This window comes from Protopterus annectens, chromosome 7.part0 (assembly GCF_019279795.1).
Source record: "Protopterus annectens isolate FY-2018-M chromosome 7.part0, PAN1.0, whole genome shotgun sequence".
Taxonomy (NCBI): Eukaryota; Metazoa; Chordata; order Ceratodontiformes; family Protopteridae; genus Protopterus; species Protopterus annectens.
Window position 1 is genome coordinate 619,923,828 of NC_056739.1, and position 27,332 is coordinate 619,951,159.

The 27,332-nt window shown below is 39.6% G+C and overlaps 1 protein-coding gene across 1 annotated transcript in view; it reads right to left on the minus strand.

Moving 5' to 3' along the window:
• The window catches only part of VPS13C (vacuolar protein sorting 13 homolog C), a 6,956,796-nt gene that overhangs the window by 649,907 nt on the left and 6,279,557 nt on the right, over window positions 1–27,332 (minus strand). Inside the window, exon 79 of the mRNA XM_044076309.1 lies at window positions 11,517–11,562. Within this exon, the coding sequence (XP_043932244.1) occupies window positions 11,517–11,562 (46 nt within the window). The remainder of the gene's footprint in view (window positions 1–11,516; window positions 11,563–27,332) is intronic.

A 27,332-nucleotide genomic window follows, 5' to 3' on the forward strand; every position in this document is an offset into this window, starting at 1 on the left:
AGCTTGAAGCCATGACTTTGACACCAGGTGTCCGTCTCAGTAAGGCCCTTTTGGAGGATGTCCGTGTCAGCCAGAGAGTCAATTATGGCTCCTAGTTTGCAGTCATCAGCGATCTTGGCTGGCCATAGCCCTCCTGTGTTTGCCTGTACTTCTGAGAAGTATATGCTGAACAGTAGGGGTCCCAGGACTGAGCCTTGCAGGACGCCACTTGTGACTGGTTTAGAGTCGGACCTGGAGCCCGTTATTCTTAACGTGCGAGTTCTGTCTGTAAGCCAGTTGGCAACCCATCTCATGACATAGGGGTTTATGTTCAGGCTGGTGAGTTTTTCTGTAATACATGAATGGGGAATGGTGTCAAAAGCCTTGGCGTGGTCAAGGTAGGCTGTGTGAACCACCTTTCCCTCATCTATGGCCTTGGTGACTGTCTCGAAGAAGTCAACCAGGTTTAGTAGGAATGATCTGCCCTTAACAAAGCCGAGTCAGGTCAAGTGTTTGGAGGTTCTTAATGTCTATGTTAATGAGTTCCATAATGATGCGCTCAATAGCCTTGCAGACCAGGCTAGTCAGGCTTATGGGGCAATAGTTACCAAGGTCAGTTGTGGCCCCTCTTTTGTGGAGAGGAATAGCCATTGTTGTGCGCCATTCTATGGGCATGTAGCCTGTAGAGAGGCTGAGGTTGAACAGAGTGATTAGGTGGAGTGTTAGTTCATTCTGTAGTTTGTGCAAGACGCAGCCTGTGACACCATCTGGTCCCATCGACGCTGTGTTTTTGGCTTTTGAAAGGGCTGTTTTCACCTGTGCGTCTTGTGATTTTTGGGTCACAGAACTTTTCTGGTACTGTTGTGGGCCCTTTTGGAGGTGAAAGGGGGGTGAAGTTTGCACTGAATCTATCTGCCAGGATGTTGGCAATATCAGTAGGTTCAGTATATTTTGTGCTATTTTGCACTAGTTCAGTGCATATCTGCAAGTTGCCACTTAGATTCTTAACATGTGTAAAGAAGGCTTTGTTTTTATCTTTTGAATCCTTGGCAATTTTTCTTTCAAAGTTAGCCTTGGATGATTTCATGAAGGACCTCTGTTTCTTACTATTACTGATCATGGATGTCTTTCCTTCTTGGGATTTGCTTTTTTTCTGAACTAGTTTCCTCCTTCTATTGTACAGCCTGTTTATTGCAGGGGTCCACCAAACTGGTCTCCTTCTCTTAGAGGAGTGAGTCTTGGTTTTGCTAGGGTTGGCATGATCCATGCATCATTGTAGGTGCTCACAGAGTGCATTTGTAAAGGTTTCTGCATCTTGGGCAGCATTATCCTTTAGCGTGGGGGCTGTGAAACTTACCACCTCCGTCTTAAGTAAGGTGAAGTTTGCTTTAGAAAGGTTTTTTACTGTGGTTTCCATAGTTGGGGGTGGTGGTGGGGTGTGGACATCCAGAGTGATTAATTTGTGGTCTGACCTAACCAGTGACAGGTTGACCTTTGGTGTGGAACACCTGTCGCCCATGTTGGTGATGACCAATTCCAATATGTTTTCACCTCTGGTAGGTGAGTTTACCAGCTGATCCAGGGCATATGAGTTGATGAATTCCAGGAAGCGCTGGGCCTGGGAATTTGTACTCTAGTAGTTTTCCCAGTGAATGGTAAGGTAATTGAAATCGCCCAATATCAGGGTGATTGTTAAGACCTTCATGTTTTCCAATGTCTCCAGAATGGTGGAGTGGTGGTCCTGGGTCATGGAGGGTGATCTGTAGCAGGCCACAATTTGCATTGCAGATTTGCCCAATGTTAGTTTCACATGGATGATCTCAGAGGTATCATGATGCACCACTAACCTGGAGGTGTAGGTATCCTTGATGAATATGGATACACCCCCTCCTTTTGTGTTTTGGTTTGTGTTCTGTGGCCGAAACGTGTGGTATGAGTTGTAGCCCGGTAGTGCTGGGGTGCACTCTGGAGCCTTGAACCAGGTTTCAGTTACTGCACAGATGTCGACGTACTCCATACTGAGGAGTGCTTTGAGCGCGTGCATTTTGAGATTTAAACTCCTGGCGTTGAGTAGCATAACCCTCAGTTTTTTGTTAATTGTGCTGTTTACGTTGGTGGGTTTGAAATTTGAGCCTTGCCTAAAAAAGGCACTATGGGGGCAGCAAGAGCCTTGTCCAGTATTCAAAAGCCTAGGGGTGACAGGTGCAAGCCGTCTCTTGCGAAGCAACGCAACTTGTCGAGCATGTCATCCCAGGCTGACAGACACTGGATCCCCTTTGAATGACACCAGAAGCTTAGCTAATTGTTGAAATTGATCATTTTTTTCTTTAAACTGAGGTATCATTCTTGGTGAGGGCAGGATGCTACTCAGGATCAGGGTCATACCAGCCTGGGCAACATGATCAGAGCGCTCTTCCATGTCGCTTTTCATGTAGTCCAGGGAGGTACGTCTCAGGTCATTCACACCAACATGAACAATGAGTCATATTTGTACTTGTTCTGGAGTGACCTGAGTGCTTGTGTTATGTGGCGGATTCTGGCTCCCGACAGGCAGCTAACAGTAACCTTCTGCTTGTCCAGCCTAGTGAGAGGGACGCCCGTGTGCCTGACTATAGAGTCACCTATTAATAGTGTGTTAGGTATGTTATTTTGACTTAAGGGCTGTGATTGTGCGGCATACTGATTTTGTGTTTTGTGTGTTGTCTGGCTTGTGACGGGAAGTGCAGGTTTTTTGGGTGTCTGCTTTGGAGGTCTCTGATGCTTTTGTAGGTTTTTATTTAGTGCCTCAGAGTATGAACTTGTGTACTTATGTGTATTTTTTGCCAGTGCTGTTTTAGTAGGTCTGTGTGCGGCTGGAGTTGTGGTGCAAGTGTTGACTTCTCCTCTTGACTGTCTGTTCCAGTCTTGGGTGGAGACAGCTTAGCTTCCAGTTTGGCTGTATAATTTCATCTCTTGCGTCTGTGTACATGAGGCAGTTGTAACATTGCCTCAGGATACCCAGATTCACCAGCTGGACTGGAGAGAGCACCTGAAGCTGCCCTTTGGACATGCCTGAATAGTAGGGTGAGCTGCTTAATCACTTGGTTGGTGAGGGGTGAATAAAGAGCCTTGCCCTGCTGGGCAATCAGTGTCAGGGTAGATTAGTGCTTGTTATTAGGTATGAGCAAGTGCTGGGCTGTAAGATGCTTTCTGAGTGCTTAGGTTGAGAGTTAGACTAGTTTCAAGGGAAAAACTGAAGGAGACTTAGTGGAGCTGGGAATAATTTAACCATAGCTAACCGGCACTGCCCGGTGCGCAAAACCGTGCAAATGCTGTTTTTATAGTAGGGAAATGAAAGAGATAGAAATTAGCCCAAAATGGCCAATAAGCTACTAACATCTGGGCTGGAACCACTCCTCCAGGGACAGATAGGTTGCTCAAAGCTCTCCTCTCTCACAAGTGAGCAGAGAAACTTCCTTCTATCCAAGTAAGGTATGGGCAACTCAGAAACTAGTATCACAGCCCTGAATTCAGCACTAGCCTGAAAACTGTAGTAAACTAGCTTAGAAAGGTGGGAAACAAGGAATTTTTTTTTTGTTTTTGTTTTTTTGAAAACATAAGGCAAAAACAGTAAAATATATACTTAAAACAGCTTTAAACGCCTACAAATGATCAGAAAAGTCTATCACACTTTGGTGTATAGCCTACAACAGTTATACAAGTTATTTAAACAAAAAAAACAACTTTTTAAAAGTGCAGGCAGTCAAATAAGTACAATATGTGAAAAAACAAGTTTTTAAATCAGAATAAATGCTAGAAAATTTGCGTTTAGGCGAAAACAGTTAAGTACAGCAAGAAAGTACAGAAAACTGATACTTAATCACTCCAAAGTCTCTCTCCTAAGCTAGAAGGCTTGTATCAGTTTAAGGCTTTCTAGTGCTACCCAGTAGGTTAGTTACAGGAAAGATGGGAAACAAGCGCAGATGTGGTCTTTTAAACTATAAAGTTGAAAGAGACGGACAAACTATCCAAATGGTCAATAAACTACAATTTCTGGGCAAGAACTTCTCCTCTCGTGGTAGACAGTCTACCTAGTGCTTACCACTCCCACTGATAAGTTAGAAGGCTTTACTCCAACACAGAAAGGCTTGCGGAGCTCAGAAGTTTACCAACAGTCCTGGATACAGCAACTCTGTATCTGGACTAGGCTAGTTACAGGAAAGGTGGGGAAACAAGCGCAAATGTGGCTTTTAAACCAGAAGGTTGAAAAAAACTGCCCAAACAGCCAATAGCTACAATTTCTGGGCCAGGAACCACTCCTCTTGTGGTAGATAGGCTACCTAATGCTTACCACTTCCACTGATAAGCTAGAAGGCTTCCCTCCAACACAGGAAGGCTGGGGGGGCTCAGAAGCTTACAAAGAGTCCTGGAATACAGCAAATCTGTACCTGGATTAGACTAGTTACAGGAAAGGCGGGGAACAAGTACAAACGTAGGCTTTTAAGCCAGCAAGTTGAAAGAGATGGAAAATTGCCCAAACGGCCAAATAAACTACAATTTCTGGGCCACAACTCACTTTTCCCATGGAAAATGGGCTACCTAGTGCTTACCACTCCCACTGATACGCTAGAAGGCTTTCCTCCAACACAGGAAGGCTTGGCGGATCAGAAGCTTACTAACAATCCTGGATACAGCAACTCTGTAACCGGACTAGGCTAGTTATAGGAAAGGTGGGAAACAGGCACAAGTGCGGCATTCAAACCAGAAAGTTGAAAGAGATGGAAAAAAAACTGCTCAAACTGCCAATAGCTACAATTTCTGGGCCAGGGACCACTCCTCTTGTGGTAGATAGGCTACCTGCTGCTTACCACTCCCACTGATAAGCTAGAAGGCTTCCCTCCAACATGGAAAGGCTTGGGGGGCTCAGAATCTTACAAAGAGTCCTGGCTACAGCAAATCTGTACCTGGATTACACCAGTTATAGGAAAGGTGGGGACCAAACACAAAACGGGCTTTTAACCAGAAAGTAGAAAAAGATGGAAAAACTGCCCAAATGGCCAATGAACTACAATTTCAGGGCCAAAACCCACTCTTCCCGTAGCAGATAGGCTACCTAGTGCTTACCACTCCCACTGATAAGCTAGAAGGTTTCCCTCCAACATAGAAAGGCTTGGGGGGCTCAGAAGCTTACCAATAGTCCTGGATACAGCAAGTCTGCATCTGGACTTGACTAGTTACAGGAAAGGCAGGAAACTAGCTTAGAATTTTTTTTTGTTACAGAAAAGCAGCTAAAACAGCAGTAAATACAATTCAAATTGTAGTGCAGACCAGCACACCCGAGCGTGCAGCAACATTACAGCAAATACAATTCAAATAAATGCAATTAAATTAACAAATGACTAAAAAACAAGTGCAGAAGGCAGTAAATTAGAAGGCTACTAACAAGCAGTAATAAGTGCAGAGTAAGAGCGACTGAACAGATAGTAGACAGAAGAGCAACTAAGACAGTTATAGTGAGAGCAGATGACTAAGATATATATATATATATATATATATATATATATATATATATATATATATATATATGTGTGTATATATTTTTTTTTTTTTTGAGGGAAGGAACAGAGCAGGATTAAAAGGCTACAGGGATTGTCCTTCCCAAATGCTCTTTTGTACACAATAGGAGTGCCTGAAATCAGAATATGATCTCACTGCACTCAGTTGAGTGAGCAAATGAGATGGGCCCAGGAGGAGTATCCAAATAAAAATCTACAAGAGGGGCGGGCAATTTCAAAGCCACCAACATTAATACCAAAACAAGAACAGGGAGGGTGGGTGGGAAACTAACTGTAGAGAGACTGCCACAACTTCAGTTGAGTTAATATTCAGTGAAAAACACAAATAAATAAATTAAATACAGTACTACATAAAACAGAGCAGATAAAAGTGTACTTAAATTCACTGATACGTCCAGCTGATTTCAGGTGGATGTTAGCTGGCCAAAGCTCTGATATTAAGCAGAGATAACTCAAAATGTACCACTTATATAAGGCAAGACAGGATGTCAGTGATGAGCTGAAACTACCCCCAACTGCTATCAATGGCTACACAGAAATTCTAAAAAGTACTCTGTAGAGAGACAACCACAACTTCAGTTGAGTTAATATTCAGTGAAAAACACAAATAAATAAATTAAATACAGTACTATATGCAACAGGACAGATAAAAGTGTACTTAAATTCATTTATACGTCCAGCTGATTTCAGGTAGATGTTAGCTGGCCAAAGCTCTGATATTAAGCAGAGATAACTCAACATGTACCACTTATATAAGGCAAGACAGGATGTCAGTGATGAGCTGAAACTACCCCCATTGCTATCAATGGCTACACAGAAATTCTAAAAAGAACTCTAGAGAGACACCCACAACTTCAGTTGAGTTAATATTCAGTGAAAAACACAAATAAATTAAATACAGTACTATATGCAAGAGAGCAGATAAAAGTGTACTTAAATTGACTTATATGTCCAGCTGATTTCAGGTAGATGTTAGCTGGCCAAAGCTCTGATATAGGTATACACTTCTTCACATTATTCAGTCATTAGTTTTAATGGTAAAGTGACAGAATTATTTGCAACAGGTTTAGTAAGATAAGTCATCTAAAAAAATAAGCAGTAATAATTATTTAGTATACTCAAGACATAACAGGTCAGGCTTAATTTAATTAATTTACAGAATACAGTGCACCTTACCTATTGTTGTATCTGAAATACAGAAAACAAATTTTTAGCAAAAGCATTTCAACTATTACAGCACATAAATATTTACAGGATATTTAAGACACAAAGTCAGACAGAAATTAAAAAGGTACATATGATTATTAGTAACAAATCAATCTGGAACATAACAGACACAAGTTAATACAGTATATGGTAATTACGCTTCAAGATACGTATATTAGAGGTGTAAAAAAGAGAGTTTACCAGTTACAACATGTTAAAGAATTGCCCATTTATAATTAAATCATAAAGTTAACAGACTTCAATTCAAACAGACCATAAATGCTCAAGTGACACGTAGTGGTCAAAATTAAGTTTATTTACCAGATATAGAAAACTTATATTAGTTCTAGTGATCATTATAATATCCTTTGCAGACAATATTAACAGATTTATGAAATAATTGCAGATGTAACTACAGAAAGAGATATCTGTGTGTGTTCAGGTATCTCAGGAGGAGTTGTTAGGCCTGATATAATTTAAATATACAAAAATACAGTACTCTCTATGCAAAAGTCTAGAAATGCAGCCATATTAAAGCAAGCTTCGCAGTTTACATACAGTTTTAACAAATCAGTGACAATAACCTTCAGTCAAGAACACTAAGAACAGAATGTGCTGTACATTTGAGTACAAACACGTCTTGTTTGTATGCTACAAGGCTTGGGAACCAAGGCTAAAGACACATGTAGGACAGGCATTTGGTAATACTGGGAAATAACTTCAGATACAGCCAGTTAAGTAAGTTCATTTGGAATTTTTGGTTTTGGTATTATTTCGAAGTACCTTCAGATAACAGTCAGTTAGTTCATTTGTACTGATATGCAGAAAGTCTTTGCAGTACAACCACTCGAGCCGGAGTACAGAAGTCAGGTTAAATATCTAACATTAATGATACTATTCAGGAGAAAAAGACCGTTTCAGTTTAGATTATTCAGAAGAATCAGAATATATGTGCAGAGACTTTGGATATATTTATAAACATGGTTACATTAATCCACACTACTACTGTTATCCAGCATTCCAGAACATTAAAGAATTTCTACAGACTGTTGTATTTTATCAGCACTGTTACTGTAGACAGTATTCGTATAGTGTTAACATCTACCTCCACTGTACATAATAAAACATTCTTAACCAAACTGCAGTTTGCAGACTTTATTGTGAAAGACAGAAGAAGACTTGGCCCACAAAGGGAGATTGGCACCAGTTCAGCACAAGTGTGGGTAATTAAAAATAAAGACATTCATTCCAGCCTTATCTCAGTTGTTTCCAGTTAATTCCAACATACTACGGTCTTATCAATTCTTTCACAAGGCAAAGAAGATAGTCAGATACCCTTTATAAGGGATGCCAGCAATGACCTGCTCACCAGTCCATAGGACTACAAAGGCAGATGGGAAGGAACACTTCTAGCAGCTTCTGAGTATAAAAAAAAAAAAAAAAAAACACAGAAGCTCTAATGCACCAGACATAGCCTACAATGAAAGAAGAGGAGGAGCCCACCATAGAAGAAATAAGAGCAGCAGTAAGGAAAATGAAGTTAGGGAAATTAGCAGGCTCAGATGAGGTAAATGAAGATACGATAAGGATGTTGGGTGAGATGGAGAGAAATGTCTCCTGTAGGTACTCAAAGCAGTTTTGAGAGAAAGTTGTATTCCAAATGACTGAAGAATAAGCATACTAGTGTCAGTGTACAAGAACAAATTGGACATTCACAATTGTGGGAGTACAGAGGTATTAAACTCCTGTCACACTGCATGAACATTCTGGAGAGGGTGACTGATGATGAATATGCAGAGTTGTAGAAAGTAAGATGGAAGATGAGCAGTTCAGATTCAGATACGGATGCAGCACAACTAACCCAATGTTTGCAGTAAGAAAGACAGTTGAGAAGAATCTAGAGCCAAGTCCAATCAGCCATTCATAGACTTAGGAAAAAGCACATCACAAGGTCCTATGAAAGCTGATTTTGGCAGTCCTGCAGTGGTTTGAAGTCCAAGAAACACTGCTGGAATTAGGGCAGGCTATCTTCAAGAACCCAATGACTCAAGTACAAACTCTGTTCAGTCTCACAGAGGGGTATCCCAGTGGGGATGGGTGTGCATCACTGTTCAAATCTGAGCCCACTGCTGTTCACACTGGTGATGGACTACATTAACAAACAAGTCAGAGGGGATAGATCAACAAAATTGCTATACACAGACAATGTGGCATTACAGACAGACTCTTAGCAAGAACTTGGGCAAAGAACAGGAAAATGCAATGCAAAACTGAAGGCACATGGGATGAAACTGAGTAAAGGTAAGACAGGTGTAATGGCAGCAAATGGTGGAAATCAGAAGAAGCTAATAAATGACATAGGAGAGAAAACCCTGTAACACGCTAACAGCTTTAAGTGTTTGGGAGGGGTAGTCAAGGAGAAGGGAAGTCTGAATGAGGAGATCAAAGCTAGAATCAGAGGGCATGCAGCCAACTGGCACAGCATGTCAGGAGTAGTGTACGACAGAGGAATGCCAAAGAAGGTGAAAAGTAAGGAGGACAAAACAGTGTAAGTACTGTATGGTGCAGAAGCCTGGGCAGTAAAGGCAGAGCAGTTAAGGAAGCTAGAGGGGATGGAGATGAAGTACCTTAGATGGGTGGTAGGTTGCACACTATGGGACAGATGAAGAAATTAAGACATAAGTGCAAACGTCAAAGTAGCTCAAATTACACAAAAGTTCAAAAAGAACAGATTCATTTGGTTCAGGCACATGTGTAGAAAAGCAGAAGACAATCTAGTGAAGACAGTTGGGGAAAACATGAAGGCGGCAAGAGGAAATGAGTGTGTCCAGCAAAGAGGTGGATGGATTGTGTGACAGAAGACCTGTAACAGTCAGGCATGAGTGCAGAAGGTAGTAAGAGAGTGGCACTGAATAAAGAGAGAAGGCGTCAGTTGACAACACCCCGCCCTCATGTAGAAAATCAGGAAAAAGGGATCATCATCATCAGCAGCTGCTGCTGCTGATGATGATGGTGATGATGAAAGAGGAAGGGAAAAATGTGTGTTTATAAAGTAGTAGGTAGATGGATTGCTGACAATTCTGTGCAGCATAAGGAGGGTTCTGCACTCCTGAGTGTGTCATCTTTCAGATGAGATGTTAAACTGAGGCCCCATCTGTCTGAGTTGGTAGTAGCTCAAGTGGATGTAAAAGATCCCACAGCACCTATAAAAAAGAGTGGAAGTTCTCTAATGCCATGGCTAAATTTCCTCTGGTAGTGTAAATACCACCTTGGTCTCCCTTGAAAAGAGGCTACTAGCCTAGTGGGACTAACCCAGTCAACAAAGGATAGATAAATAAAACAGGCAGGCAGACAGAAAGTAGAACAGTACATAGGAAAGAGAGCACAAATAAGTAAAATTGTTGGAGTATGCACTGCAGGAAGGGAGGTATAAAGGGAAGGTTATACTGGGAAACATAAGTTTCAATAATTACATATGTAGAAGTTAGGGAAGACAGCGAATGTGCAAGTATTGGTAAGAGGCTGAGGAGCAAGAAGCAGAATTAGGAATTTCCTGTCATATCTGCTTTCAAAGCAATTCATGCACCAGCAACAGCTTTTAACAAAGGTAGACAACTGTCAAGGAAGCCTACAGATAAACAAACTAAAAGACTGAGGAACTGGTTTAGAGGAGAGAAAGCTAGACTGAAAAGTGCTTTGCAATCAAAGTGCAGGCAGCTTAGTATGTGGGATGTGATAAGTGGATCAGAGAGCTCTAAGAAGCAAGTCTAGGGGGGAGGTAAAAGAAAGAGCAACACTATTAACAAAATTCGAGGAGGGTGAAAGAAGGGAGCAGTCAGTGATGGGCCCATCAGCACCTCACATGCATATCATGGAAAACAGAAGTGATCCCACAGTAAAGTCCCTATAATGGACAAGCTTTCTAGCCATCTTCCAAAGCAAAGAATAACATTATTGTCTGGCCTAAAGTTTAAGCACTGAAGTGTCACATTAAATGAAAGGAAGACATAACTATTTAAAACTGAATGTGAAATACATAAATACTGCAAGTGCAACAGGAGTTGTTCTCACTTAAGAAGTAAACATTAAGATGATAGCCACATTACAAAAACACTACCTCAAGGATTAGTAGGGTTTTACAGGCAAATTATTTAAATCTAAATGGTAGAACTTTAGCAAAAGCTAATGTATGAAAATGCTTTAACACAGACTATTGATGACCAAGCCAAAGTCTTTTTAAAAATAAAATCTGTCTTAAGGAACACTAGTGTCTTGCCTTATAAGAGAAGTAGTTACACGAGTATGGGATGGAACTCCTCATGCTCCTTAACACTTAAGTGAACTGGGAAACCCAGTGAATTGACCTTGCCTGATAAATACTGGACTGCAAAGATCATGATGCTTGCCCAACTGAGTTTTGAGATGTGGGTAAGCACCACAGTGGAACAATGGTAAAATGAAATTCCAGGGACTGCACACAGAAGTCGTCACAAATGCTGTTCTTATTAAAACATTTTGGGGGTTACTGCAAACATGTGACTAAGAAAAAAGTCAGTGGAGAAGATGGAGTGAAGGCTGTGAAAACAAATTCTGGCAAGTTCAAAATCAATGCATTACCAAGATTGGCTGGAGAACAAAAAACGTAAAGTAAGACATTCAATAAAACGTCATCAGCTGGTCGCATCCTATTATAAATCTCCACTCTGACAGTGCACATACTAATATAAACAGTTTTCCTTATTAGAGCTTAACAAGATTAAGTGTAACAGCACTTACCTTCAACGGGTTTTGTGATGATTCCTGTGACTCCCCCAACTACACCCTGAAAAATGAGCAAAAGTGGGTTTACATCTAAAACAGGGAGCTTAATGCCAAACAGTGACAAAATCAAAATACATAATCAATATACAGGTAACAGTACAGGAGACTGAGATAACAGTATAACACCAAGAAATTATGACAAGGAAAAAAAAAACATGAAAGGCATAGTTTGAAAATGCCTGTGTTGAGAATGTTATACTACCACAGCACAGAGCAATGCAACTGCCCAGCCACTTCAATAATGCTTGATTAAAAACTTTCAGATTTTTAGAATTTCTAAAAGAGAAAGTCCTGCTTGCATACCATACAGCTATCTGTGAAGACACAGTCTTTCCTTTTTTTATTTTTTAAGCAGCTGTGAAGATAAAAAGTGGGTAGTAAATGTACTCTAGCATTTTGTTAGTTAAGACAAAACCACTTTTAGCTGATCAGATTGGGTCCCAGAAACAGCACCGGTCACCAATGACAAAATAAATTAGCTGTGGGTACCTTCTGACTTAAGTTTGCACACTCACCATACAGAGCGTCGATTCTTATTCATGAAATAACTTCCAGCAAGAAGAGAAAGTTATTTTGAAAGGACGCTACATATACATTAGTAAATTCAAATGGACACAAAGTTAACTTTTCAAGAATGAAGTTCAAATCCCAACATCATATGTTTCTTCTAGGAATGACAAGCTGTTAACTATGGTAATGCAGAAATGCATGCAGATAATGAAGGGAAAGGCATTTGTACAGAACTGCAATCTACCTTAAACTCTGATATGAATGAAATATTCTAACATTCTTGGAAATTAACAATTAAAAGGGTGTTTTACCCATTCTGTAAATCTCTACTTCTGAATGCATAACTTTCAAGTAATATACTTCTTGGCTGGTAACCCGGTATGTAAAAATCCACTGCCAATCATTAGCGGACCGGAGTTCCGCTGTGAAGACCCTTAACCGGGAAAAGCCGAAATTCACAAACATACTTCTTGACTTCACTTAAGATTTTTAATAGCCTAGAAGTAAACACTATTAGGAATTCATATTTAGTCCTCCAAGTTGAAAAAGTAATTTCAAGCTGGGATAACTTTGCCTTGCTGCTGCTGTGTTAGCAATATTTTATTTCAAGCTGGCATATCTTAGCCTTGCTGCTGCGTTAGCAATGCTTTATTTCAAGCTTGTGTAATTTTGCCTCACTGCTGTTGTGCTAACAATATCTTATTTCAAACTGGCATAATTTTGCCTTGCTGCAACCATGTTAGCAATGATTTGATTACAGCGAACCGAGGAGCTGCAGGGTTGAGTTACCAAAGCACAGAATACCATGCTTGCTTTGCTATGCTGGGGCTACCAGAATCAGCTTCGTCCCATTTGGTTTTACTTTCACAAGTATATTCTGAATGTGTGAAAATGGAAGGAAGACTACGTCATTTCTTGATTCCAAGGAAACGTGCCATCCCTCTTCTAAGTAATTGAGAGAAAAAATATTTGAACATGTACATTCAGATGACTGATACTTTTGGCATATCCTATAGGATTACAATTTGATGAAAGGCTGAGATCTTCATTTGATATTTGTGAGCCGGTAACTTACTGAGGAAGAACAGAGGACAAATACGAGTAGTTCCAGAGCTAATGATTCAAATGCATTAAACCACAAGGAAGTGCATTTGTTGAGGTGCTCAGAGATGAAACAAAAGTCCAATGTTGCAAAGCATTTTACACCATTTGAACTTGGAATTAAAGAACTATGAACCAATGTAAAATTGATGGGTTAAAGCTGAGATGACAAGAACAAACACAGACATCTTAAGATTTAGTGAACTAAAATGGACTAGAATAGGGCTTTTTACATTAGGTTTTCTACTGTGGACAAGAATCTTGCAAAAGGAATGGAGTAGCCAACATAGTTACTAAAAGGGATTCAAAATTAGTGCTTGGTTACAAATCCAAAATGACTGATACTGAAAAGGAGGTAGTTTGTCCAGTTTTATGAAGATCTGCAGTACCTTTTGGAAATAGCAAAAAAAAAAAAAACTACATTTATCACAGCAGTTTGGATTGCTAAAGTTGGTATTCAAGAGCAAAAGGAATAATGGTCGGATTTGACCTTGAATTACAGACTGAAGTAAAATACAGACTCAGAGAATTATATGAAGATAAAGTCACTAGTGAATGCAAACACACTACTGCAACAGCCTAAGACATGCTTTACACATGATCATAAAAATAAACAATAGGATCAACATAAATGAGCAAAACATTTACAGATACAAGGATATGCATCATCTACAATTGAAAAAATATGCTACAACATTTAGCTCATGAAACAATTTACAAAGTCAAAACATGGATGGTAAAATGGAATTATGCTTAGCACAGCTGTTTGGATAAGTAGTAGGCATAATGACTGACATGGCTTACGCAACAGGGACAGCAGCATATCATTACATAGAGAAGCATGAAGAGGCAAGTAAGGAAAGGATACCTTGGGGAGGAGAGAGAGAGAATGTGAGATGCATGCAAAAGGAACAGGAGTAGTAAGGAGAGGAGTGAGATATGCAAAGAGAAGGATACAGGCTGAATGTGGGTCAGTAAGTGAAGGCTGAATGTGAGTCAGTAAGTGAAGGGATGAGAAGATGACAAAAGGAAGGATGAAACAGGGATAAACTGTTTTAAGAGTCTTGCAGGGATCATGTACAGGACCTGTGTGAGTGTAGTTGCACTTTGGATGATGAGGTGCTCCTCCAGCTGTTGTGTGAAGTCCAAGTACATGTGGACATCTCTAACTGAGAGTTGAATGAAGTCTCATAGTTTAGATGCCACTATGAAGAATAAATGGTCAGTGTAATGGAGATTAGTATTTGGACTCTGTAGGGTGGGTCGAGACTGAGAGATACTCCTGAGATTATATGAAGGGGGTTTGGTGAAAGTTTATGGGTGAGAGATGAAGATGTCTCAGGATAAGAAGTGAAAGTTAGACAGTGATGTTCATTAATGGGGGGAGTTATAATGAAGTTATAATGAACCGGCAGATTTTATTGGAGATGGTTTGTAAGGTGATGTATTTTTTCTTTGAGGCTGTAGGTACTGAGTTTTCCATATTCAAGCTCAGGTAAGAGTATTCCTTTGCCTATGACAGTTTCAACGGACTTGGATGGAGGAGGTCATAGAGCATTAGTGTATTGTCTTTTTGAGTGTGTTTTGGAAGTGCAGCTGAAAGTTATGAGATTTGTCTAGTGAAATGCCAAGGTATTTGAAAGATAAAATTTTAACAGCAAAGAGGATGTACTACTTACTCAGGACTGTACTAATAGAAATATTACAGCAATGAAACCAGATAAGTGTGGTTATTTGGAATACTATTGACTATATTAACAAAATGGATAAAATATTGAGAAAAGATAGTTTCCAGGAAGTATCCCTTAATGAAGTTAATATTGCTTATGCTAGAACTGATCGAATTTTGTACGATTTGTGTATGGAAGAAACAAGTGACGGTGATACATATAATAAACTCGCAGTACACTATTCCTGGTATTTTTGGAATCCCACAAATATTTGGTAGAACAGCCCTGGGACTGAGCACTGTAGATGCAACCAACTGGAAAATCTATCCTTTACTGAACTATATTGATTTTATGTTAAAATATATATATTTCAAGGAAACAAATTAAAAGACTCACTGGATTTCCTTAGCTGAATAGTTACCTCTTTGTATGATGACCATCTTATTTTTGTGACTATCGATATAAAAGACTTATTTACAGTCATTCCCCATGACACTGGTGTTAACTGGGTAAGTGTCAAAGGAAAAAACTTCAAAGACCAATTCACGTTAGGTTCAAGCAAGGCACCCTTTATTACTTGCAAGAAGGAGACAAAGCATGTAGGCACAAGATTTGTCTGAATGATTAATGATTAGTAGGTTATACTTATACAGTTCTCTTCCTGTCACATAGAAAATGTTATATTCTATTGCTGACACAGTTAGACACAGCTTTCTGTATGTTCTACAGAAAATGTTGCTAGACTTATTGCTGACCATGTTTAAAATATCTGCTGTTCTGTAAAACATTTTGAGAAAAAACAACCTGGCCTTGGTTTTATGTCAGTCCATTTCAACATTTCAATTCTTCTATTGTACTGTTCTAATACATGCGTTACATTTTACCTAGATTCAAGGTAGATTTCTCGCTTTAGTACAAGTAAAGCTGACTACGGTTTAAACTTTCAAGCATCTATTGTTTTCTTTATCAATAGCTTCTTGCAGCTGCATGTTTTCTCATGGCATAAGCAGAAATGAATATCCCTTTGTTAATTTTCATGACATTAGCAGAAATGAATTACTTCTTGTTATTTGCTGACATTAGCAGAAAATAGAATGCTTCTTGTTAAGTTTCTAATGGCTGTGCAGATTCATGCAGTGTGAACAGAATAAATGTATTATCCCTTTTAAAACTCGAATGCACTAAATGCACTAAGCATGCATATTACTATTACATATTTTTCTAACATTTCCCCCCTTTTAATACTTTTATTCTACTTTCAAGATAAGCATAAACAGTTGTTCTTCCTCTAACCTCTTCCTACTCAAGATTTGCAGTTAAGAGAGTCATTCAGTTTAAACTTATGAAAGCATTTTCAGATTTTTAACAATTCTTAAAGTTCAGCACCTTGGTATAAGGTTTCTGAAACTGACATGTCTATAAAGTCTTTAATCAGTCTTTTTATGCAGGGGATGTAGCAGCACACACATACCACCAGTAGGAGCATTCCTACACAGATGGCAATCAGGATGTTCATCAGGATACGGCCCCACCCCCCAAACAATCTCTAGAAAAAGTCTGTCAATGGATTTGGTCCTGGTTTGGTCATGGCTGACACCTGCTGAATTACCTCAAGATGATTGCCTATCTCGTGTTTGTGGTCAGAAATATACGAACAGCACTCCTCCTGGATTAAAGTGCACATACCTCCTCTCGCCGCTAGGGTGAAGTCAAGAGCCATGCAGTTTTGAAGCACTACAGTTCTCATGGCAGTCAGTTCATCAGTCACCAATTCTAGGGCAGAAAAGGTTGCATTGCTTATTATTTCGAGAAGTTTAGACAATTTTCTCAGTTCCCAGATTGATTCCGTTGCTCCATATGCTGGCAGTACACCTGCCCACAAGATAACAGTATCACTCAAGTCCATATGTGACGGTCCATTTTTCCCTAAGCCCACAGCATGATGGTTTTTCCAGCCCACATTGATTTGCCCTACTGGACTGACAGGCTTCTTGATTTCTCGTCAAACATTCCGAATTTTCCCTTGAGGTAAAACTGCTGTGTGTCGTATGGCCGGAACCAGGTACCCCAAATAACTGCCGGACCAATTCTCAGGTATTGTATGCTTTCCTACCACACACAAAACAGTTTGCTACTTTGGTAGTAACTTTACTATGTCCTGGCTCTGGATGAAACATTTTTTTGTCTATTATAGACAGTTGTCTATAAAGGTCAGCATTATGTTTTACTTCATCAGTTGTCCTATGCATCAGTTCAACAAATGAATCATAGCTCGTGTTTCAATAGGATCCTGTGTTATCAGTTTTATTGTAGCATCTATAGGGAACAGTCACATTGCAATTGCTCCAACTCACCTGAACTGTATCATTTTTGTAAAAACACACAGTCCCCTTTTGTCGAACAGACAAGTGCAATGCTACTTTATCTTGTGATGTGACATCTGATGCATCATAAATTAAGTTTTCCCAGGTTTTGTTGGCTCCTAGGGGGACTGAAGTTAACAGTAACCCCCCCATATGCTGTTGGCAAAGCTGTGCAAATCCAGCAATTCGAAACATCGAAGGTCTCAGCATACACATATTTGATTGTCTGGTAAGTGTTAAAGTTTGGGTGCCACTCTGCGTGCCACTATGCAAGCTTGTTCAGTTCAGTTTGTGTGGCTGTGAAAAGGAATGGCCACAACAAAAAGATTATTGTCACTAGTACAGTCAACAGGATGGTTATGCAATACTTCTGAGGAAACGGTTGTTCTGCATTTCTGTTTTCTCTGACTCTTCTGAATAGGTACATTTGGATCTTACTGGATTCTGTCATCTTTATTTCAGACATGTGTTCTTACTCTCTGCCCTAATAGGACCTTTAGCACCGATGGTTTCTTCACTGGGGTTGAGACGGATCAGTCCTATTGATCTGACCCCCCTTTGTAGCCAGACTTGGGCTGAGGGCCCCGATGGAGAGGTAAGATTTTTTTTGTCCAGGTCAAAGTTATTAACTAGTTTGCAGTGCATCAGGTGGATCCACGAAGCTCGCTCTGCTATCCTGACTGCAGTGGGTGTCGAAAGAAGCACCTGGTAGGGACCTTCCCACCTCGGCGATGACCAATTCTTCTTCTTCTTGATAACTTTTATCCACACCCAGTCCCCGGGTGTCACTACTGCCACTTCTGATGTCTCGGTTTGCTTTCTATCTGAAACAGAATTTGACTGCAACAGATGTTTAGAATTCATGACTTTCTTCATATATTCAGCTAGTGTAAAATCAGCTTCCTGGTCTGATGACATGAGAAGTTTCTACTGGGGTGTACAGTAAGCCCTTCCAAATAACTTTTCAAAAGGAGTCGATCCTTTTGCTATAAGGACAGTTCTCATGCTCAACAGTGCTAGGGGTAAACAGTATAACTATTTTTTTCCTGTTTCAGCTATTAATTTTCTCAATTTGTTTTTAATATCCCATTATGCCTTTCAACTAGCCCTGCAGATTGTGGATGGTATGCACAATGATTTTTTAAAGAAATACCAAAATGTTTACTTAACTGCTTTATGGTTTGATTTACAAAGTGTGTACCATTGTCACTGTAGATCCTTTCCGGAATGCCAAATCTAGAAATGATTTCCTTGACAAGTACTTTTGCCACCGTAACTGCATCTGGATTTTTGGTTGGAAAGGCTTCCACCCACCTGTAAAACATATCTACAATGACAAGACAATACTTCTTATTTTCACATTTGTTCAATTCTATGAAATCCATACAGATAGTGTGAAACGGATATGGTGGTGTAGGGAAACTCCCTTGCTTGGGCTTTATCGCCCCCTGTGCATGATGTTTGTTACAAATCTGACACGTCAAACAAAATTTTTTTAGAGTAGTTTGTAAATCCGTATGCTGTGAACACCTGGTTCACCAGCTGTACCATTCCCCCTTGTTGAGACATGGCACTGCCCATGGCTCAACAAAGCTGCATATCTAAACAAATTAGATGGTACTATCGGTTTCCCTTCTCTAGAGATGTGCAGCCGCTTTTCAAGAATTGCTCCTCATTTTACCCATCATTGTTTTTCAGCTTGCGTAGTGAGTGTCTGCATTGTTTTTAACATTTCTAAGTCTAAAATCTGAGAGGGGTGTAATTCCTCATTTAAAAGAAATACTTCTGTGGCTGCTTGTTTTGCAGCTATATCAGCTCTCACATTACCTTTTGAAATCCTATCTTGTTGCTTGGTGTGAGCTGTGCATTTACAAATGGCTACTTTCTGAGGTAACTGAATAGATTCTAAAAGATCTAAAATAAACTGCATGATTGATAGGTTTGCCAGTAGATGTTATCATTCCCCGGTTTTTCCACTGTTGTGCAAAAACATGTACAGTAGAAAAAGCGTACTGGCTGTCAGTAAAAATGTTTACACATTTACTCTTTGCTAAAGTACATGCCCGTGTCAAGGCAATCAATTCTGCTGCCTGTGCAGATAAGTTGTGTGGTAAAGGTTTTGCTTCTATAATCTCAGTATCAGAAACTACTCCATATCCTACTAGGTTCTGTCCTGCAGGACCCCTTTTGCACGAGCCATCCATGTAGTATGTCACCTCGGCATCATTCAAGGGGATATCCGTGAGATCTTTTTTAGGTAGTGTCTTTTGCTCAATTACCTGCAGGCAGCAGTGCGGAGCGCCGTCTGCAGGGGTCGGGAGCAGAGTAGAAGGGTTCAAAGTTGTGCATCGTTCAATTGTCATGTGAGGTTGGCTCAACAATATAGTCATACAAGAAAGATGCCTACCAGGGGAAAGATATGCCACCTTTTCTTGTAGTAAAATAATCGTGACTGCATGAGATACTCTCAAAGTGAGAGGGTAGAATAAGACTACTGAGGCCGAAGCCTGTACAGCCATTGCAGCTGCAACTACTGCTTGTACACAGTGGGGTAAGGATCATGCCACTGGGTTTAGTTGTGATGAATAGTAAGCAATGGGGCATTGCTTATCCCCATGCTGTTGTGTCAGTACTGATGTCATGTAACCCTGCTTACAATCTACAGTTTGGAAAAAACGTTTATTGTAGTTTGGCAATCCCAGAACTAATGAGGATGCTATTAACTGCTTCAGTTTGCAGAAAGCAGATTCTGCTTCTGGTGTCCATTGTAACAAATCCTGCACTGCCATAGGCTTCTTATATATAAGGTCAGTCAGAGGTGCAGATTCCAAAGCATAATTTGGAATCCAGCTCCGGCAAAAATTAGTTGTACCCAGGAAGGACATCATTTCCTTCTTGGTGGTGGGTTTTGGTGCTTGCAAAATTGCTATTTTTCTGTCCTCATCTAATGTTCTGCCTTCCTTGGATATTACATATCCCAGGTATATGACTTGTTTTTTCCAAAGCTGCAGTTTACTTTTATTTACCTTATGTCCTTCAGCGGCTAAGAATTGTAGAAGTGCTATGGTATCTTCTCTACAATCCTGCTGGGTGGGGGCTGCCAGCAAGATGTCATCAACATAAAGTAAAATCTGACTGCATCTTGGTGGGGTGAATCCCGCAAAGTTGCTTGCCATTTCTTCTGAGAATATAGTTGGACTTTCACAATATCCCTGTGGTAGTCGCGTATATGTATACCTTTTCCCCTGAAATGTGAATGCAAACCAATACTGGCTATCAGGGTGTATCGGTATCGAAAAGAATGCATTGCTGATGTCTACCACAGAAAAATACTTCTGTTGAGGTTTTAAATCATTCAACAGGGTGTGTGGGTCTGGCACCGTGGGTGCCCTTGGTATTACTGCATCATTTACAGCTTGTAAATCTTGAACCATACGCCATTCTCCATTTGCTTTTTTGACTGGAAATAAGGGTGTGTTACATGGTGAATCGGGAGATTCTGCTAGTATCCCTCCTTTAAGTAAGGCTGCTATAATAGGCTTTATCCCTGCCTCTGCATCTTTTCTTAAGGGATACTGTCTTTTTTGTGGTCTAAATGCTGACTTTGACGTGATAGTAACTGGTCCCGCTGTACGAATGAGTCCTACATCTGATTTTCCTGTTGACCAGAGAGTCTCTGGTATATTTTGTAAGGCATTTTCTTCCTCCTCTAACAGGAGTGTCAATCAGCTGTCCTCACTAGACTGCAAGTGCACAGCTGGGTTGGTCTGAGTTATCCAATTCAACTTCTGTATTTGTATTCCCTGTTCTGACAGTTCTAGTTCTGTCTGTTTCTCCCATCTCGTGACTTTTTCTCCTAGGTCTGCCCATTCTATATTTCTGTTTTTGGTTAAGCTAACATGTGGTAATCGATTGGATTTATAAAATGCAAAGAACTCCTGGGGCAATGAACAGCTGGCTACACTGTTCCCTTCTGTGTCCCAGTATAGGTTACGCAATATCAATCTGTTTGCATGATTCTTAAACAATTCTTGCTCATATTCCTTATCAGGTCCTGGTGTGTTACAATAATACAGGGTACAGTGCAACAGTTGTTGCTTATCAATGTCAAGGGGGGGGAACTTGCTGACGGCTACATTCATTAACTCTTCGGTTACAGTCCCCGGACCAGTTGTAACCAAGTCCTGGCTGTACCAATAAAACATTTCACCCTCCGATTGCACTGCAAAGGTATCAATTTGTCGCTGTGCTTCCATACCCTGCATGGTTGGGACTACTGCTATACCAAATAGCTGCATGAGGTCTCTGCCCAAGAGATTCACTGGGCATTTTGCAGAAACAACAATTTTGCTTTTCTGAGTCGATCCTGAAACTGGATCAGTTATTGCAATGTTATGGGAGAGAGGCTCCCGATACAGCTGTCCATTAGCTGCTTTGACCAGTATGTAATCAGGTGTGTCTGTGTTTTCTGGCAGTTTGGAGGGATGTATCAGGGTTTGTGATGCCCCTGAGACACACAAGAATTTGACTTCCCTCCCTTCTACCAACAGTGTAACTTCTGGTTTTGTGTCTGCTAAATAAAGCTCCAACCTCAAGCTAGGTCTAATATTTCATCTTCTTCATTGTCACTAACTTCCTGCACTTCCTCTACTCCCTCTATCACATTCTCATTTATCCCTTCTTTGCTAGCCCCTTCTAGTGATTCCTGACTACCATATAGTCAGTCCTTACCCTCCTTGTCTTCCATTGTTGCCTTCTTATTTTTCTTGCAATCCCTTGCCAAATGTCCCTTTTTACCGCATTTAAAACATTCACCCCTTTTCTTTCGCCCTTCAAAGTCCTCTGATCATTGATCAGATTGTTTGTTTCCCTGTGCATTTTTCTTGCCCTTTTTCCCAGACTGTACTACGTAAACTTCTACTCCATCTTCTACAGAAAATACTTGAGCTTTCCTTTTGCTATTAAAATGCCTTTCGGCATGCCTAGCATATTCAAGTAATGATTGTAACCTGCTTGTACGATGATCTACCATGGGTTTTGTAATAAAACTGCTTATATGTGCAATACTGCCCTTTAAAAATGCATTCTTTAACTGCTGTTCATATGGGGAATCTCGTGTTTGATATTCAGGAACCTGGATTCCACAGTGGTTATTAAAACACTAATAGTCTGGCATAATACCGGTCAATAGTTTCACCTTCTTGTTGGATGCATTGATTAATGCAAGTCCAGTCTGCCCTAAGTTTCCATTTTTCAGAGATGCAGTCTGTAAGACCTTTTACTCTGGTGTCTAATTCTGTGCTGCTATGTGGGAGGGGTCTTTGTGCAGTGTCACGGGGATTCCAGTTCCCACTAATCATATGCCAATCTGGTCCTACAATTTGTCTAACTACCTTTTCTACCTCTTCTCCATTCAAGTTATAACTCAGCCTCATTCCTTGTAAATCTTCAGAGAATTTTCTAAAATTAACCTTTGGATGGGGAATTCCCTCAGTGGCTTTCTGGATATCCTCCTGAGTCCAAGGTCTATACACTAAAATAGTTGGGTCCTGATTGTCCTGACCTGCCTGAGGGTTGGGTACTTCTATAAGTGGGCATATTTCTTCTTCTTCACTTATAGATTGTGAATTCCTAAGCATTTGCCATAACTCAATGCCTTCATCTGAGTTACTTGCCTTTGTTCGAGACCTGGTCCCAATGGGATCTCTAATTTTAGTCAGTTTTATTTTCATAATATCTCTATCTTCAGTGACCACAGGATATCATAGGGGTGGACTAACCTGTTCACTTGCTTCATATTCCGGTAAGGGAGGCGGAGGTGCTGAGGCTATTACTAAGGTATTATCCTCCTTATCTAAAAACATTTCTTTTGAATTTTTGTTCTTTTGTTCCCTACGGTTTACTTCCTCAATCCACCTGTGTGCCTGAGGGATTCCTAATTTACGTTGCTTTTTTACCCAACCTTTGGAATCGGTTTTGAGCTGTTTGACAAGTTTGATAAGTGAGGATTTTTCTAATTTTCCGTCGAATTCGTACTTATTAACCCATTTTGAATAATATTTAATATTGTCGGTGCGCTGTGACTGCATGTATTTTGCGTCTTCTGTTAACGGCGGATTTTGGGGTCTTTTTGTGCAATTATTACCCATTTTGTTCTACCCTTTGATTGTTACGTAGCTTTTCTTAATTTTTTAATGTGGTACCACGGATTTTGTTATAGTCTCTTCAGAATGACTGCCTACTTATTCTGTTTCTTCTGATCTATGACAAGACAGTAATCTTTTTTGTCCCTGACTTGTAAGAAAAATACAGTCTGACAAAAACAATACACATCTAGTCCCTGATCTAAAACAGAAAAAAGTAGATTCACTTTATCTGAGCCCACGTGATTGATCACCAATTCACGGAGACCCGTCCTTCAGTCACAGATAAGAAAGTGGCTGGCCTCTTTTGAATGACAATTCAGTCGGAGGACTTTTCAGATAAGAAGAACCAATTTGGTTTCTTCCCCATACGGTTTCAACCACCTGGCCATCTGATCAGAGGTGAAGAGAGGGTTCCAGTCCGAAGGACCAATCTGTCAAAGGAAAAACCTTCAAAGACCAATTCACGTTAGGTTCAAGCAAGGCACCCTTTATTACTTGCAGCAAGGAGACAAAGCATGAAGGCACAAGATTTGTCTGAATGCTTAATGATTAGTAGGTCATACTTATACAGTTCTCTTCCTGTCACATAGAAAATGTTACATTCTATTGCTGACGTAATTAGACACAGCTTTCTGTATGTTCTTCAGAAAATGTTGCTAGACTTATTGCTGACCAAGTTTAAAATATCTGCTGTACTGTAAAACATTTTGAGAAAAACAACCTAACCTTGGGTTTGTCAGTCCATTTCAACATTTCAATTCTTCTATTGTAGTTCTAATACGTGTTACATTTTACCTAGATTCAAGGTACATTTCTCGCTTTAGTACAAGTAATGCTGACTACAGTTTAAACTTTCAAGCATCTATTGCTTTCTTTATCAATAGCTTCTAGCAGCTGCATGTTTTCTCATGGCATAAGCAGAGATGAATATCCCTTTGTTAATTTTCATGACATTAGCAGAAATGAATTACTTCTTGTTATTTGCTGATATTAGCAGAAAATAGAATGCTTCTTGTTAAGTTTCTAATGGCTGTGCAGATTCATGCAATGTGAACAGAATAAATGTATTAACCCTTTTAAATCTGGAATGCACTAAATGCACTAAGCATGCATATTACTATTACATATTTTTCTAACAGTAAGGGAATACCTATATACAAGCATACCAAATATAGTAATCAGGAAATTAATAAAATCATTAATTTGTCAGAAATGGTATGGTATTCAGGTAAACAGGACCCGGAAGCAAAGTTAAAGAATAAATAGTAAGCCTCTTTAAAATGCAATATTGTTATGACATTTTGGGAGGAACCATTTATAGCTCAATCAAGTTTTTGGAAGTATTGGAACTTATATAACAAGATTCGTGGACAATATTTGTATTTTTTGGATGGGAATCTTTGAAAAGTTGGAACAATTTGTTAATTATTTGGGTGATACTTCTGACTTTTTAAAGTGTACATGTTCCCAATGAATAGAAAAACTGCAGTTTCTTGATGTCAGTCTTACCACGGATGTTGTTAGAAAGAGCTTCATCTCTAGTGTTTACAGCAAAAGTACATATTCTAACACTATACTACATTTTTTTAGCTGCCACCCCCTTCCATCAAAAGAAAGCTATGGTGGAAAGGAAGATGGTGAGAGCAGCTAGAATGTCCTCAGAAAAATATGTATTCCTTAAAGAAATACTGAAGTTAAAAATATGTTTATATCTAGGGGATACCCATGTAGATTAATGGAAGAAAATAGTGTGGTAATTATGAAAAAGAGATGAAAGAATATATATTCCCTTGTTGGGGAAAAAAAAGTGGTATTTCGAATAAAGGTAGAACTACAAAAGGCCACTACTACCACATATAATGTTGACGGAAATGATATCAAAATATTCTTTACCAAAACTGGAATATTTTTAGAATAAATGAGATGACTACAATCTTTGGGGACCAACCAAGGATTGTATTTTGAAGAGATACAAATTTTAAGAACTTGTTGGAAAGGAATAAATTAATTACAGGATGTAACAGAGGATCTAAAAAGGTCATATTTAAATTTGGTACATTTGCACAATGTAAACATATCCTGGAAGGGGAGATAATAAGTATAAATGGAAAAGAGTGAATTGTACATCCCAAAGGGTAGTATATGTGGCCAAGTGTCAGATGCATGCTGAGTTTATATTGGTAAGACTTGAGAGAAAGCTCAAAGAGCAAATCTATGAACATACATATGACATTAATAAGAATAAGAAAAGTGCTTTAGAGAAACATATTGATGAAAATCCAGGACATTATTTCAAATTTTGGATCCTAGAGGCTATGTTTGTTGACATCAGAAGAGGACCCTTGAAACTTGGTTAGAGGCATTAGAGTTGAAATGGCAATTGTTTATGTCAGAAAATGAGTTTACAGGCTTAAATGAAAGAATAGTTGTGTAAAATCTTACCATAACGTTAGATGTCCTTCTCTTCTATGTTGTAATATTCTTCATATGGGAGATATCCTCCACCAAGGGTGACCAGACATCTGGCCAGGATACAAGTACTGCTAGTATGTGAGATGTTATATGAATGGCTTAGGAGTACATTAGCCATAAAAGTGACATCTGCAAGTACAATCCTCAGAACCGAATGCCCCAGGAGGAACACCAGCGTAAGGAAACAAGAAGGTTATAAGACATCCAGAACAAAAGCAAGCATCATGGGAAGGATGGAGGAATAGAATGCTGCAGCATAGAAAAGAATGAACATCTATTGTTATGGTAACATTTTACACAATTACCCTATGTCCTTCTATTCTAATATTGCAGTATTCTTTCATGAGGGAGAGTACCAAAGCTTAGGAGGAAACCTGGGAGGAGGAAGGACCAGAAGAGTTTTCTAGAAAGACATGAATAATGGCTTTAGCAAAACAAGCTCTAGATCTGGAGACGCCATCCACTTTGTAATGTTTGGTGAAGGTATGAACAAAAGTCTAAGTAGCTACTTCTAAAATGGAATTAGTATCCAAGACCTTAAAGAAAGCACCTGAAGAAGCCACAGCCCTGGCAGAATGAGCCTTGACATGAAAAGGAAGGCGCTTTCCATGAAAAACATAACAAAAAGAAATAGCTTTCAAAATTCAAGAAGAAATAGTCTGCTTGAAAACAAGTAAACCAAGAGCCTTTGGATGAAAAGAAACAAAAAGCTCTTCAGATTTCCTGATAGCCTTAGTTTTAAACAAATAAAATCTGAGTTGTCTATGCACATCCAACGTGTGTAAAATCCTCTCAATAGAGGACTGTGGAGAAGGAAAAAAAGATGGGCAAATTAATAGGTTGGTTTAATTAATTGAGAGCCTTGGGCATAAAGGAAGGGTCAGTGCATAGAGAAACCATGTCCTTACAGAAAATTAGAAAAGGTGGGGAAGCCATTAAATGTTGAAGCTCAGATACCCTTCTGGCAGAAGTCAAAGCTAGTAACAGAACAGTTTTCCAAAGTACAGTGTTGCAAGAAAGCTGTAGCTACAGGCTCAGATGGAGCCACAGCCAGCTTCTCTAAAACAAAGTTCAAATCCCAAGGATGAGGAACAGCTTTCCTGGGAGGTTTAGCATGAAAGACACCTTTGAGAAAGAGTTTAACCTCTAACCTAGAAGCCAAACGGGGAGACAAAGGCAGACAAGTAGAAATGGCAGACAAATGGTCTTTCACCAAGGAGTAAGCCAAACCATAACTGAGCAAATCATACACTTATGAAAGAACCAATGGTACATCCACAGACAGGGAATTTAGGTTGTGCAAATGACACAAAATAGAAAACCTCTTCCATTTAGATAAGTAGGATTTCCTAGTATTGGGTATTCTGGCCTCCTGCAGTACCCTAAGCATGTCCTCAGCAGAAAGGTGTCTGAAAGAAATGAAAATCCTATCATCCACAGAGTCAGGTGCAGAGTTGATAGATGCAGATGGATATGATATCCTTTGTCCTGTGTGAGAAGGTTCACCCT